The 15,912-nt window shown below is 46.6% G+C and overlaps 1 protein-coding gene across 2 annotated transcripts in view; it reads right to left on the bottom strand.

Annotated features, from left to right (window-relative positions):
• Positions 1-702: 702 nt before the first annotated feature.
• Positions 703-15,912, bottom strand: part of Spire1 (spire type actin nucleation factor 1) — a 144,376-nt gene continuing 129,166 nt past the window's right edge. Inside the window, exons 10-17 of one of the 2 annotated variants that reach the window (XM_076837208.1) lie at positions 15,092-15,182; positions 13,496-13,638; positions 10,855-11,028; positions 7,081-7,218; positions 6,552-6,622; positions 5,980-6,007; positions 5,758-5,894; positions 703-3,801 (exon numbers count right to left, since the gene is read on the bottom strand). In XM_076837208.1, the coding sequence (XP_076693323.1) occupies positions 3,543-3,801; positions 5,758-5,894; positions 5,980-6,007; positions 6,552-6,622; positions 7,081-7,218; positions 10,855-11,028; positions 13,496-13,638; positions 15,092-15,182 (1,041 nt within the window). In that variant the 3' untranslated portion in view covers positions 703-3,542. The remainder of the gene's footprint in view (positions 3,802-5,757; positions 5,895-5,979; positions 6,008-6,551; positions 6,623-7,080; positions 7,219-10,854; positions 11,029-13,495; positions 13,639-15,091; positions 15,183-15,912) is intronic. The other variant, XM_076837209.1, reaches the window with a different exon arrangement.

Raw genomic sequence — 15,912 nt, 5'->3', positions numbered from 1 at the left:
AGTCCTACACAACTCAGCAAGACCCTGTCTCTAAATAAAATATAAAAGAGGGCTGAGGATGAGGCTCAGTGCTTAAGCACCCCTGGGTGCAATTCTCAGTACCTAAAAAACAAAACAAGTCAGGCAACTGAGAAAACAGGTTTGTGTAACATGGATTAATATCAAATTCAATTATCACACACTGTTGAAACTATGCTCACGGTCAACAAATTTCTCTAAATTCACCATTTAGGAATATGTTCTTTGAGGAATGCTATTTAAAGTGTATGTAATGCAGTACCAGCCTGAGAAACAGCCCTCATCCTATAAAAAAGGGGAAGGGGGAAGGTCTTATCCCAAACTCATCAAATGACATAAAAATGTTAAGATGACTTTTTGGTTTGGTATCTGTTATCCAGAAAGCTGTTATAAATACATTATCTATAGTCTGTCTCCATATATAATAAAATGCTATATAATCTATTTTAATCTCCCACACGAGGTTATAAAAACAAAGAAGAGTCACACTGCCTCATAACACTGCAGTCCCGGGGCTGACGGCCTTGTCTTTCCAGGGGGTCCCTGCAGATCACATTTCTTCAATGCCCAGGATTTGCTGTGGATAGTACCTGCCTTGACCCCAGCGATTTAACAGCCACTCACCAAAAGACATCACCGTTTTACTACAGGAATGACACAGAGGTATGACCAAAGCCATTTTATTTTTTCCTACATAAATTTTAAAATACTTTAATGGAAAACACTGAGTACCCATCATGTCACCCTGAATGCCACAGCATCTCGGCTTCTACACATGTGGCAGCCGGGTCAAGGCCCAGCTAGCAGCATACACTTCTTCATGGTCCTTCAGTAGTTTTGCATGTATAGAATCTCCCGTTTTGCTTTAGCAAACAGCAACATGATTTAAAACTCTCACATTTCCTGTATGACACCTAAAATCCAGTCCTATATTTATTAATAGAGTTAGAAAAATAAAAGCCTTAAAAATTTCATGGTATGAGTTCATGTATTAATCACATAATCTCTTTAACATAAGATTATTTTTAAGACTCGTTTACATAACAACCTCTGGTTTAATTTGAAAGACGTGACTTGAAATCTAGTGAGATCGTTAGGTCAATGTACATGTATGTCATTTACCTGACTTAATTTTTACTGGCTGGGGAGAGTTAATTCCCACTGTCCACTGGATGGATGACTTAAATATTAATAAATACACTACAGTATTTACAAGCATTCTCACATACTCTGACACTGACTGGAAAGTCAAGCCACAGGAGGGAAGATTTCCTGACAACGTGACCTAATGGCAAATGGGACAAAAGGAAGCAGCGCTCAGGGATGAGAGGAGGGTGAGACGAGGGTGACCGTTCAGATGTGCACAGTGTTCAAAACGCGCTGGACGACACTGAGGCCAGCAGACGGCATGCTTCTTATTGGCGTGGAAGTCAGAGGGGCCCAGTGGGCAGTCAGGACAGAGGAAGGTGCAGAGGGAGGGCATGCCAGGAGCCTAGGGGTAAGAGTCAGCCTGAGGAAGTTACCTCCTGCAGCCTGCAGGGGGCAGCACACATCCCAGGGCTAATTCAGAATCCTTCTTGGCAGCCCGGGCGATGCCTACTGGTTTTGGTGGTTTCAACCACATGCCATCCATCTGACCTCTGTGCACTTGGCCAAACCCATCACTGCTGCTGAAGAATTTACACCCTCACACCCTGCTAAGGGGTGACCGTGATGCCCAGTCATCCCATATGAGGAAGTGAAGGGACAAGGGGTTTAACCAGGTCACTGCTTTGTGAACAGGAGTAAAATCCTCGTCCTGGGCTTTGTTTCTTGTGTTGCACACACTAGTCACTGCCCTGCATTCGAGTGTACACTGTGCGAACTCCATCTCCGTCCCTTGCTCTCCTCGGGACCTGCCTGGTAGCTGCTTCAGAAGCTCACACCCAGGGCCACCAAAGCAGGTGGCCCCACCTAACTGTCTGGAATGTGAAGTTCAGAGTCTCTTGGAAAATTGCATAAGCAAGCTTCCCTGGCGTGATTTCTAAAGCTCTTTAAAAAAAGACTTGAACATGGCTGAAGCACCCAGCAGCATGTTCTGGGGACCCGCTTTCACAAGCAGCACAGACCAACTGTTAACATGTATTATTTAGTCAACTGTTAAAGTTTATTTCATAAGTATCAGTAATTTAAAGCCATTTACTAAATTGTAAATTTCAATCCTTTAAAAACTACTACCAGAGCAGTTCTGAGGTATTACTGTTAACTTAATATGGAAATGTGGCTGGAAATGTGACTGCTGTGCCCGCAGCTCCCTAGGCTGCTGGGGTTTGACCACAGACGCGATCTACAGCTTTCAGGAAATTACTATGCCCGTGCATTAAGTGACTTTCTGAACATTAATGCTGATTTGGTTGGCTGGTCACTTCTAAGCATACCAAAATAATAAAGGCTGGCCCACAGAAGGGCCCCTGGAACTGGGAAACCGCCCTTCAGGCCTCCTTCATCCAAAACCCAGCCTACACTCAAGTTATCTACCAGGAAATCAGTGCAAAAAGCATCCAAAAACCTTGCCTGTCAGCAGGTTAATTTTCATATAATTTTAAAAGAGCTAGACATTTTTCTTTCAAAATTCATTTATAAAAATAAATTTCAGTTTGAGACCTTAGGTACCAAATTGTAGCTTAATTTAGTCAAGATGGCTGCACTATAAAGTCATGAAAAACGCAGCTGAAAATGCTGAGCCCCAACTCCTCCTCCCGGCACCCTCTGTGGTCACAGCCATTCCAGGGCTGACCAAATACCCTCAGCTGCTTGAGAACAGTTTAGCCTTCCTCTGTCCTGAAACTCCCACAGAACTGTCATTCTCAGATCCTCATGATGACACCCAGTAACTGAAATACACTCGTGATGGGGAAGGAGGCCTGTCACAGGCTCAGCAACACTGATGCAGGCGCCAGGACAATGTGGCCACCTCGAGGCCCCGCTCCCTCAGATGCTCTGCACTACAGTGCCGGCACAAACTTGAACCTTGGAACAATGATGATTTCAGTCAGCTGGACGGCATCAGCAAGTCCCTCCAGGTGTTGTGCTGAGACAATGGACAGCCTGGCCTGCCATCACCAGGCACCCTGGACAGGCACACTGTCAGGTAGAACTGCCAACGTGCCTTTCTGCGCACAGCCCTGCTGCCATCGACATCTCTGCTGAACTGACTACTTGCGGGAGCAGCTTCTGCCTCAGCCAGGATCACTGGAGGGGCGCCAAGGAACTGGACTCAGCAAGGTTCCGGCCTCCACATCCACACACACAAAGCAAGTTCCAATGTACTGTCCTCTCAGGGCCAACGAGCAGGTGGCTGGCCTGTTCCTATTACCAGTCGAGGGAACTCAGCGTAGAGCCTGTGGGACAAGGTGATGCAGCAGGAGTCTGGTCCACTGCGAACTTAAGCCTGTTTAGTCAAACCACAGAAAGGAGCGGCCCGGTCAGCATCCTGGGACATGGCTGCCCCAACTCTGCACACTGAAGCCAGTGGAAGGCACGGCTCAGATCTCACTGATAGTCCTCTCTGAAGGACAGTACTCCGAAGGGCCAGGAGAGGACACATAGAAGGACTGTGTTTTCCTTTTTAACCGGGCTCTTTTGTTGGCCAGCACCAGGCTGCGCCGGCTGGAGCTGATGATTTCCGAGATGAACTTCTTGCAGTCCACGCACACCTCCATGGTGCTCCAGTCCTCCATGAGCTCCTTGGGAAAGTGCGGCTCTTCATCCGACCTGTCCACAGACTTAGACTTTGAGGAGAACCTAGGAAAAACCAGAACCACTCAATATTCTTACTTATTTTTCCACTGCAATACTGAGGACATTGGTAAAAAGCAACTATTGTTGCCAGAACATGGGCTGGGGAGTGGCCTAATCAGGTCCTTTCAGAGGGGAACTTCTCACTGGAAACAGATTTAAAAATATTTTTCAGTAAAGAAACCAGGAAACATGGTTCATTAAGAAGGAACAGAAATAGCTGGGCACACATCTGTCACCCCAGCAACTCTGGGGGCTGAGGCAGGAGGACTGCGTGTTCAAAGCCAGCCTCAGCAACTCAGCAAGGTCCTAAGCAGCTCAGTGAGACCCTGTCTCTAAAAAAATTATTAAAAAATGGCTGAGGAAGTGGCTCAGTGGTTAAGTGCCCCTGGGCTCAATCCCTGACACACACACACACACACACACACACACACAAAATATATATATATATACACACACACACACACAAAATATATATATATATATATGTATTATAAAGGAGGAGGAAAGAAAAGAAAGAAAGAAAAAAGAGCCTCCCGGGTATCTGCTGGTTACCACACATATACAGGTGGATTTTAACAGCCAAATGACACAAGGGTACACGCTGCTCTAGCACCCTACTAGATTTAGAAGAATGACTTCTTCCCAAGAGTCTGGGGACCCTGTATTGTGAGCACAGGACATTGGTAAATGGTGCACGGGGGTCAGATTATGGGAAACTGAAGCACATTTATCTTCATCCTATGACACATTCTGAAAAATTGTCTTTGATCAGTTCTCCTGTCATTTGTGTATTTGTCAATATGCCACCCCTCCCCGATCTTTACATTTGGGTGACTGGTAACTTGGATTCCAGAGTTAACTTGGTGTTAACTAGACCAACATCATCACAGACATTTTGGCCATGTTTGCGGGACCAGCTATTCATTTATTTTATTTTTTTGTACTGGGGATTGAACCCACAAGTGCTTAACCACTGAGCCACATGCCCAGCCCTTTCTATTTTTTTATTTTGAGATAGAGTCTCGCTAAGTTGCCCAGGCTGGCCTTGAATTTGCCATCTTTCTGCCAGTAGGCCTGTGCCCACCTCTAAGCCTAGCTTTGTCCTGCCACCATATGACCAGAGTTGGCCTTCTTCCTTCCATTTTTCTTTTTTTTTTTTTGGCCCAGGGGGTGCCGGGGATTGAACTCAGGGACACTTAACCACTAAGCCATATCCTCAGCCCTATTTGTATTTTACTTTGAGGAAAAGTCTCACTTCGTTGCTTAGCACCTCCTTTTTTGCTGAGGCTGGCTTTGAATTCGCCATCCTCCTGCTTCAGCCTCCCAAGCCACTGGGATGACAGGTGTGCCACTGCGCCCGGCTCCTTCCATTTTTCTTTTAAGACCAGCACTAACCTTGCCCTGCCCTGAATCCAAAATGACTTGAGACTTGGATGAGTTTTTTTACTTTTAAATTGCCAGCTTTGGGCACAGAGCTTTATTTCATAGTTAAGTGGCCCAGGGCTGTTTCAGACTCTTGTAGCACAGGAATGAACAGATTTATTTATTTTTTTCCCAAAAACTTAGGTAGGGAATAAGGATTAGAGTGTTACATGCAATTTTCATTCCACTGACAATAGTTTTAAAGATGACTTTTTTCTTAAATATTTATTTTTTTTGGTTGTGTTGGACACAATACCTTATTTCACTTATTTATTTTTATGTGGTGCTGAGGATCGAACCCAGGGTCTCGCACGTTCGAGGTGAGTGCTCTACGGCTGAGCCCCAGCCCATAAAGATGACTTTTAAAAGACTTAATAAAGCAGTTATTTCAAAAGTGGGAAAAATAATAGACTACATTATTAGAGTAGCTAGCCATTGTCCCCCCAAAGGTAACTTTGGAGATTTGGGACTCATGTGGAAGTCCAAAACTATTAAAACTGAAGCCAACACATGCCCCTGGAGCACAACCCCCCTCACCTGGCGATGCTGCGCAGTGGCCGCTGGCGGCTTGCCGGGGGCTTTTCTGACCTGGTAGTACTGTCCCCTCTTTGTAAGGTGGAAGGTCCCAGAGAGAAGATGGGTAGAGTGGAGTATGGCTTGGAGGGCAGCCGCATCTGTCACCCCAAATAAAACAGCGTGAGTGGTGCTGAGGCGGCAGGCAGTAAGCCGCCTCGGTCCAACTCAACCAGTGAAGCTTACCTTTTTGCAGCACTGTGAGCACACGGGCCTGCAGACAAAACCAGAAATATCAGTTGATGTACAACAGATGAGGCCACGAGCTACCAAGCTCGTGGCCAGCTACCATGAATCTCTGTAGTCAACTGCCTGTCTACCAGAACCTAACAAGTTGATGGTGTGGATGCCAAAGTGGCACCTGGAATGCTGAACTCCTACTTTGTCTTTCATAAAAGGACCAATTGATATCTCTTTGGAAGTTTTTTTATCAGTCTACCCTGAATCTCATGGCAACCATACCTGATTTTCTTTCTTCTTTTTCTTTTTTCCCATTCCTCCATGACATAGTATTAGAATTATCTTGCTTATGTAAAAGAAATAATGAGCCAACAGTTTCCCAGTTCAATACCAAGTCACTGTCTAGCCTACCCTTCATGGGAAACAGATGATTCTAACTGGCAGGGATGGCACAAGGGACCAGGGCAGAAGGGGCCGTTCCTAATATCCTGGGCCAAGAACGCAGAAACAGTGGAGGTGACGGTCATTTCTTTCATGACTGCTGATCTTATCTTTTTATCAATTCCAGGTTACCTTACCTCTTACAGAACTGGCAGGTGTAAGACCAGGTGAAGAAGGAAAACCTCCGGGTTCGGCAACAGAAGCAGAGCTAAAAAACACAAAGTCAGAGAAAAGAAGCAGGGTTGACAGCTGCCCTGCCAGCCCCGCCGGCTGGGCAGGTTTCACAGACAGGAGGGGAATCCAGAAGGCCTGTGGTCCTGGCAGGGCTTTACCCAGCCGCCATGATACTGAAACACTCCCCTGCTCTTAGGCATTTCTGTACAGACTCTTTCCAAGTCTAGTGACTAACACAGTTATGAAGGCAGGTCACTATCTTTGTGGTGGTCTTTGAACCTTCCAGATTTTTACTTCCTAGGAGGGAACAAAGACCACCTCCTTTGCAGGAGAGGCAGAACAGGACCATCACAAGAGCATGGATCTTGCCCTTGAATGCCCAGGTCCTGAGCCCTGCGGCCAGCAGCCAGGCCTGCCAGGCCAGGAGCCGAGCCTGGACCTGGTGTCCTCCTGCCCTCCAGCCCTCCTGCTGGCCTCCTGCAGCAGCACTACCTTTCCTTTCTTCAGGGCGGTGTAGATGTCCTTGTACTGCTGGTACTTCTCCAGCTCTGCCTTCACCAGCACCTGGCGGATGTGCATCACCTCCTCCACCGTCAGGGCGAGGCATTCCACGGGGAAGCAGAACTCCTCCTGAAATTCAGGGTGCCAGTGAGCAGGAGCTCCCACCCACCCAGCACTGCAAGATCCCCTTCCAATCAGACACCTTGTTAGTAGCATCAGAGAGGAAAAGAGGTTTCCCATGATCACTGGGACAGAGCTGGCTTGCTCTGGGGACCACAAGGTTCCAAGTGCACTGAGACTATAGGTGGCTGACGGGACCATGCAAAGCCCTGTAGCCACGGAAAGGTCCACAGTCAAAGCCTCTCATTTACTCGGGTATTTTGACTCTAGTTATTCTATTCCATCGAGCACAGCTGTATTTTTATGCTTGAAATCTTCAAATAAATTTTGTTCTTCTAAGCCAATTTTATGTCAGTTTTCTCCTAAAATTAGGCAAGGATACTATTATTTTGGGGGCATTTTATACTAACAGATAAAAGAGCAAATCTGCAACATTGGTCCTATTTTTGTAACTGGTTTGTGGTACCCAGAATAGCCAAAAGATGGTGGTTAGTACTTTATATTACAAGCATTATTTAGTGATCAGTTACATCAGCACACTTGAAAAAAATCCTTGTGAACAGAGGCTGGGAGGTCGGCCTGCAAGGCCGCTTCTCCGGGCTGCCCCACAGGCCTCCACGTTTTTTCAACAACTGTGAGCCGCAGTCAGCACCGGGAAGACTGCAGAAACTCCCAAGGCTTTCGTCTCCTGTTAACAGTCTCCCTGCAATCAGCACGGAAGACGCTGATGTAACCGATCCCTCCGCTCTCCATCTGGCCCTGCTTGATTGGCGGATCTAAGGGAAAGACGGACCGGTCTGGGGCACTGGGCCCTGCAGGGCTTCAAGGGGCCATTGTGGTGCAGTGACACTGAAACTGAATGTCCTCAGGACAGCACATCAGGATTCACTCCCACACAGCCAGCACCGCTCACAGGCATCCTACAGCCCCAGGAGCCAAGAGAGCTGTGCCTGAATGCAGTCAGTTTACAGAGCACTAGCCTCCGGTTGGGTCTTTCAAATCAGAGAGGAACAAAAGTAAATCTAGGTTGCAAACTTGACAAACATTAGCATTTACTAAAAAAAGTACTTTGAGAACTACTGTTTCCTACTGAAACTCAATACAAAATCATCTCTGTTCAAGCAAACTTCAGGAAGATTAAATCAGCTTAAAAATGCTTTGGAAAAAGCCCTCGATTGAATTTTTAATGTGAGGAGCTCATTAGTATTTGGAGGGCATGGTTTGTTCAGAAACACTGCATCATTTGCTCAAAGATGTCCAAAACACTCATTAGAGGGGAAAAAAAAAATCACCCTTCAGAGTTTTCTTTCTCTGAGAGCAGCTCACAGAGACAATAGGATAAAATGGACATGTTCAATTATCCACTGTAGTTTGCTCTGCCCTGGGAAGAGTGTGGGGCCAAGTGGGAACAGTGAGCACCTTTGAAGGTCAGGCGTTGAAACTGCACTAAACAAGCAGAGCTGGCTTGACACAGCTGGCGGTGGCCCTACTCGACTTCACCATATTTCAGAAGTTTTCTGCAGCCATTCCTATTCATCAGTGGTGAGTGTGAGCATGGGAACTTGCTGCTGGCTGAGTCTATGATAAATTTGCTAAGCTGCAGCAAAATAATGTGTGGATCTAGCAAATAACCAGGTAGTCACTCCTAAGTCTGTCACCTAGCACAGTGCCACATAACACTCATCACTGTGCAGGAAGACACCCAGCAGTGCCAGTTTCATTGACTTCACAACCATCATACCTGGGCTGCTACACATTTCAGGTAGACAGCAATTCCTTTTTATTTGTGGGGACATGGTACCACACACACAATACACCTGACAGCTTGTGCTGTTCTCTCTTTAGTCGCAAAAGGGCTTAGTCAAGTGTACCTGCGACTTCCTACTTTGAACCATCTGCAAATCCAGTGCTTCATATGAATCATAATAGATTTCTGTTTCTCATTTTTTTTTCTTTTTTATTTCAAGCAGACTACCCTTCGGTAAAATAATATCTATCAGGTAAAATGCTAATGTTTTAATTCTGGAGCCTTCCCAAGGACAACAAAACTTTAATGCAACACGAAATAAAATGACAGATAGTTACTAGAAAAGTCCCCCCCCCACCGCAAATTGAGAGAAACAGTAATTTGACATACCCAACATCAAATTAAACTTTACAGACCTTGCTGAGCGGCTACTGCTCCAAAATGTGAAGAGCAGCAGGGGTTTAAGGGTGAGAGAGAGCTGCCCATAGGGATATTGCTTTGTCACTCCTGCAGGGGGCATTGAGCTCACTTGATGGCTAGATGTGGGCAGGTGGATAAGGGCTGGGGCCAGCACCATTCTGTCCCCTTACTTCTCTGTACTTCAACGTGACCCTCAAATTTAGGAAAGTCCAATAGAGGTCACAATCTGCTACACGGACAGACATGCCTCAGAACTTAACCTGTGTGCATGTCATTAAGATCGCAAAACTTTTATTGAATATTCTTGTCCTATTTTACTATACGAAAGGGGGCAAAGTTAGGCAGCAGAGATCAGAGTGTAAAACTCTAGTTACTGAGCCAGAGAAATGGGAAGAGACTTCTTTTCTATAATGTTCTTGATTAGCAAAAACGTCATACATAAGTAGCGGATACCTGAAAACTATCCAAAATAACCACCAATTTTCAAGCTTTTATATACCAAAGGGAGGCAACTTTAAATAAATAAGAATAGCAACTATTAAGTTTAGTTAGGCTAACCTTTTTTAGAATTTGACCATAAAGGCCAGAGTGAATCCTCGTGTTGCCTAAAGCACTACCTGGTTTTTGTGCGAGGATCTCTCTGTTGGGAGGCTGGTCATAAAATGCTGACCGGCAGGATTGGGAGGCACTGAAGGCCACCCTGCACCTGACCATACTCTGCCCAAACCAGGTCTAAAATAGAAAAAGGCTGAGATCTGACAAGAGGAAAGTGTGCATTCACATTTGGGGTCTCTTTTCTATTCCAAGACGAGTAATAAAAAATAGCAGCTGCTGGGTCACCCTGAGGGGGAGCCTTAAGAAGCCAGGACCTGGGGATTCAGTGGCACCTGCTCTTGCTGCTGTCTTTAAATTATGAAGGCTCAAATGCCAGTAAAATGTGTCCTTCTGTGAGAAAAAGCTCCAAAAAAATGCAATGACATGCAGATTTAAAAAATTTAAAATAACCACACCAATACAAAGAAAGTGTAAGCCTCTATCCACAGTGAAGCAGCACCCTGCCCACCATGGTGCAGTTTATGACAGGTGCTGCCCCAAGTGGCCGCACAGTGGGTGGAGCCCCAGCGCTGCCTGGGGGTGGGAGGCTGCCGAGCGCCCCCAGGTCCTGAGCAAACTCTTCTGGCTGCAGGGGAGGCCCCTGGAGGAATGCAGGCTGGGACCTCCCAGGAAAGGGCACTGCCCCTGCCAAAGACTTGCTCCAAGAGAAAAATGCCCAGTGGGCTCTCTAATCCCTGCTGCATTTTGAGTTTGTTGTCCTTTCCCCTCTGGAATGAGATCACGGCACGACCTACGCATCCTACACAAGCTGGAATCAAGGACCAGAAGCAAAGTGCCCAGGCTGTTAATTCTTGCGGAGGACAGGAGCTGAGGCATCACCCTCAGAGAGATGGAAATTCCCACACCGGCAGAGAGAGGCCAACCTTGGAGGAGGTCCACCTGCTGGTAAACGCTCTCTCACACAGATAGTACACAGCCCCTGCCACCCCAAACACAGCCGCTTCAAGAGGATGGGAGCTGAGCAGAGAAGCTGTGTGTAGGGTAGAGAAAAGCGGCCGGAAAGGCGTCCGGGGCCACGCGCTGCTCATCCCAGGAACCTGAACAACAGAAGGGAGAAGACAGTGGCAGGGGACGACAGGAGAAATGATACCACCGAACCTAAAAAACAGCAGCTGCAGATCATGAAAGAAAAACAAAACAAGAAGCACCGGAGGATGGTGGTGAGGTCCCCGCTGACGCCTGCGCACACAGGCCTATGGCCAGGAACCAGCCAAGAGCTGGGTGGAGGTTTTCAGCTCATACGGCAAAGCCATGAAAAGGGTTTTCCTAACTGGGTGGTCCTGTGAGCACTGAGTCTCCCACATGGGGCTTGTGGGGATGCAGAATAGGCCACCACTTCCTCTGCCAAGAAAGCCCTGGAGTGAACACAAGGCACACAGCCACCCACTCAGAAGGTCCTGAAAGACTCTCTCCTTTCACCTGGATGGGCAACCGCCCCTAGTCACTGGATCCCAAATGATGGGAAAATGACACCTGAACCTCCTGTGGGAAGGGAGGAAGTACGATAAAGTAAAACTATCAATGCCAGAGCATTCCGGCCACTTCCAGCTGAGGGCTACACACACACACAGTGATTCCTTGTTTTCTAAAATGCAGACACAATTTTAAACTGATGACCACACTTTGAGAAAAGGTCCCAATCAAGCTAGAGTGAACTGCTACAGAAGTGTGATTCTGTGGATTTCCCAAGATAAGCTGCTAGTGGGAAGTCTCTGCCTGGAGCTGGAAGTTCCTCTGCCTTAGCTGGTGGCCCAGGTGGGGCCGAGGATGTCCTCCAGGCTGCACATGCCCTCCCTATCCTCCAACCTGCATGCCCTCTGCGTCAGCATAGCTGCTCTCCTGCTGCCTGTCCCTCAGGCCCTTCTGAGTGCCTGCAAAGGAAGTTTGTCTTGATCTCCTTCCTACCCACAAAGGAACAGCCCACAGCAGGACAAAGCATACAGGAGCCTGAGGGTCCTGGTACTTCTCTTATTAGGTGGAACTACTTTTAGTTGCTCTGTAGTTCCTTTAGTTTGAGTCTAACCTCAGGGCAAAGAAAAGAATATCCTAATTATCAGACCAGCCAAACATCCCGGAGAACTCCTGCTTATGTGTTTAGGTTGTGACAATAACTGATCATGTTATTGAGAGTCTGGACTTTATTTATTTTTTGGTACCAGGGATTGAACCCAGGAGTGTTCAACTACTAAGCCATGTCCCCAGCGCCACCCCCCCCCTTTTATTTTTTTTTAATTTTGAGAAAGGGTCTTGCTAAGTTGCACAGGGCCTTGCTAAGCTGCTGAGGCTGGCCTTGAACTTGCCATCCTCCTGCCTCAGCCGCAGAGCCACCGGGATTACACCCCTGCACTTGGCAAAAGTCTGGATTTAAGGTTTGAATTATGGCCAGAGTTCTGCTTCTCTGCTGAGGAGCACAGCAAGGCTACATCTTGATCCAACAGCAGTGCTTTGTGCTTATTTAGAGGTTAGGGGAGCCTCCTGAGGAACAACCATAACATCGTTTGTTCTTTCACTGCATTGTTTGAAAATAGAGAGGACTGATCCCACTTCAGCTTTCACGTCAGCTCTCAGCTCTGCTCAAACTCCCTGTGTTCACAATGACCACTCTCCCCTTACCCTGAGGGACATCTGCTGCTGCTTCATTGAAAACTCTCACGTCCATCACAGCCCCAAAGTGGGGGTAAGGATATGGTGGTGATTTTTATTCTGAGTACTTGGAAAAACATTAGATATTAGGTTGTGGGTAGAAAACTGAAGCCTTACATGCCGCCCCATGTAAGGGGGCTAAAAAGAATCTACACAGGCCTCCTTTGGCTGGCTGATCTATTAATTTTTCCTGGCAGGCATTAACATGCTGTCCCATGTCCTGAGAAGTAAGTAGCCACTATGTGAACCAGATAATCAGGCAGACACGGTGGCACACACTTGCAATGCCAGCTACTTGGGGGTCAGAGGCAGGAGGATCTCAAGTTTAACACCAGCCTGGGCAACACAGTGAGACCCTGTCTCAAAATAAAAACCAGAAGGCCCAGAGATGTAGCTCAGAGGTAGAGCACACCTGGGTTGGATCCCCGGTCATACAACCAAAACAAACAAACCTGGATGCTCTGGAAAATAGCAGAAACTGTTAACCAATCCAAATAGCAGCTTTGGCCCAATATCACAGAACATACTAGAAAACAATGTACAATGGTTATACATGGGTCAAAATTCTCCTAGCCCTTCTGTTCCAATACAATCCTCTACTGTGGTCAGATTTTGCTAAGAATTTTTAGATTAGCCTTTAACAATTTTAAACGAATTAATGTCCTTTGAAAGAAAGCATTTCTTTAATGATAATACACTGATAAATATTCTGGGGATTTCACTCAGGTTGGCGCCTATTTTCTTCACATACAGAGTAAGTTACTTGGAGTTCATTTTAACCTTTGGGAAGTTTTTCTCCTTATCATTTTGGAAGAAAGCCACTGACTCCAGGTCTCTGGGGGGCTGGGAGCCGGTACTCACCAGGGAGCGGGAGCTCTGCCGGGTCGGGGGCAGGAACTGCCTCACGTTGGTTGGCGTCTCCTTCTCGATGGAGTGGCGGCGCTGGGGCGGCTGCCGCCGCTCGGGCTGCGGGGTGGACGACATGGGCAGGAACTCTGGGGGCTCTGCAGGCGAACCCAACAAAGGACTCTCTTACAGAACAGAAATCTTAGGCCTTGACTTTCCGACGGAGAGCCCTGTCAATGTGACAGCACGGCGTTCCAGGAAAGACTGCAGGCTGGTGGTGGCCAGATTAAGGGGGACCCCGAGGGACTCCCAGCCAAGTGGCAACGAGAAGGAAAACCTGTTCTGAACACTCCGTCAAATTCACATGAGGAAGCACAGCACAGCACAGCACACTCCTGGATGTAGTCTTACAATTCACATCTCCGGCATTATTTTAAAAACATGCAAAAATATGTATTCTGTATAGCCAAAAAAGCTCCCAAACCATCCCAGAATTCTTAAGTGCATTCTCTTTCTTTTTACATTCTCCCTTATAAAGATAAAATATGAAAACCTTTTGTACTACATGTTTATTCAGATATTTTATTCTTAGGTTTAAATTGTATTTAAATTGCAAACAAAAAAAAAAATTAGGCTTGATGTTAACATTGTAGCCACTGCTCCTCTGCCTAGTAGTATTTTGGGAAAGGGTGTGAAAGAACTTTTCAAGTCGGAATGGTGCTGGATTCACCCTTTGAAAGCACAAGGAGAACATTAGAAATAAGTCATCCTGACAGTCTGATTGAGTACCCCCTCCTGCTCTACTGCAAAGGAGGGCTGCTTCAGCCAGTAGGTGGGTCAGCAGGGCCAACAGAGTCAAACGAGACCCACCAACTTGCACCGTCCCCTTACGAGACAGCAGTCGAGAAAGATGCAGAAATCCCTCCTGTGGCTGAACTGGGTCCCTTAAGCTGGGCCTCACCAAATACTAATTACACATAGTAACCCAAACCACTTCCTGATTTTTTTTTTTTAATAATCTTTTTAAGTAACTGAAATGCTATGTAAAGAATTTTAACCACTAAGCTCTCTGGTTTACAAGAAGTCAAAAGACTCTTAATATGTAATTAACTTTCAGTTCTTTATAATAATCTTATGGGTAAAAGATTACTAAAAGCCTTTAGAAATCAATACCTTCATTTAGGTATCTGTGTTCCGAATCTACTGCCTGTAGATTCTATGTTCCGAGTCTACTAAATTCTCCTATGATATCTTCTGGAAGCACATTCACGTGCATGAATGAAGGTGGGGGGATGTGTGTGTGTCCCAGAAGGGACAAATATGATTATTTAGGGCTTACTGCTCAAATTCAGATGAGGTAATTAATCTCAGACAGGCACACCCCTCGAGGACTTATTTCCGACATTATCTGTCACACTCAAATGTGCCCCACCTGCTCCACATTAGAACTGAGGCCAGAGACCAGGTTAGCCTACCTCTGGAGGGCAGCTAAGAAAGTAGCCAGGTGTTCCTGCTTGTGATGGTAAGACCCAGGTTTGGGGCTTTACATCCCGAAGGTCACAGGGAGCTCTGGGCTCCTTGGTCTGGGCCACGTGTGCCCTGGGTACTCACTCTTCCTCACGCACGTGGCCTCCAGCGCTGGGTCCTCGAGGAAGGAGGGCGACGCGCTGCTGCCGCTGGACGACCTGGGCAGAGTCTCCTCCTGAGGAAGGGAGAGGTCCTGCCCGTCAGCACTCCCAGGATGCTAAGAACACACGACTCCCAACGGCTCCACATCATAACTCAAAGGTTCAAAGCAGGGGAGACACCCAGAGGGCCTGAGTTAGACAGCTCTGGGTGTGTGTCCCAGGTCGGGCCCACTGAGTGGCATGGGGCAAGTATTTCAGCTCCACCACTGGTGAGGGGGCATGACACCTCTTCTCCATAATGTTACTGGAAGGACTGAGAGGCACACTCAGGAATATCGAACCCAAGTACTAGATGGTGAGCCCCATGGGCAGATGCTGGGTCGTCCTGCTCACTGCTGTGTGCTTAGTAGCAAACCCATGACTTAGTAATAATGAGTAAATATTAGCTGAAGGAATGGATGAAAGTAAACATTTACCGAGCGTCATAAGTCTAGAAAAATGCCTACGGTGCACCAAGTAAAATTCAAATTCCTGTTACCAGTGAGAATGGACCTTTATTGGCTTTAATGCAAACCTTAATAAGGTACCGAATTTATCCAAGAAATATTTTCTACTTTGTGACAGAAAATACACATTAACTAGAAAACAACTAAATTTCACTATAATATCTATGAAATACCACTAAATATTTTAAATACAGAAGGAAGAATATTAGGTAAATCTGCTCATCCATGACTTTGTGAGGTAGTGAAAATTCCCTTTGACCTTCCCAGCTCAGGTGACTTTAAGAATTAGTCAGTTACC

The sequence above is a fragment of the Callospermophilus lateralis genome, chromosome 17 (assembly GCF_048772815.1).
Source record: "Callospermophilus lateralis isolate mCalLat2 chromosome 17, mCalLat2.hap1, whole genome shotgun sequence".
Lineage (NCBI taxonomy): Eukaryota > Metazoa > Chordata > Mammalia > Rodentia > Sciuridae > Callospermophilus > Callospermophilus lateralis.
Note: the sequence above shows the minus strand (reverse complement) of the source record. Positions and strands in the feature narration are given on the sequence as shown.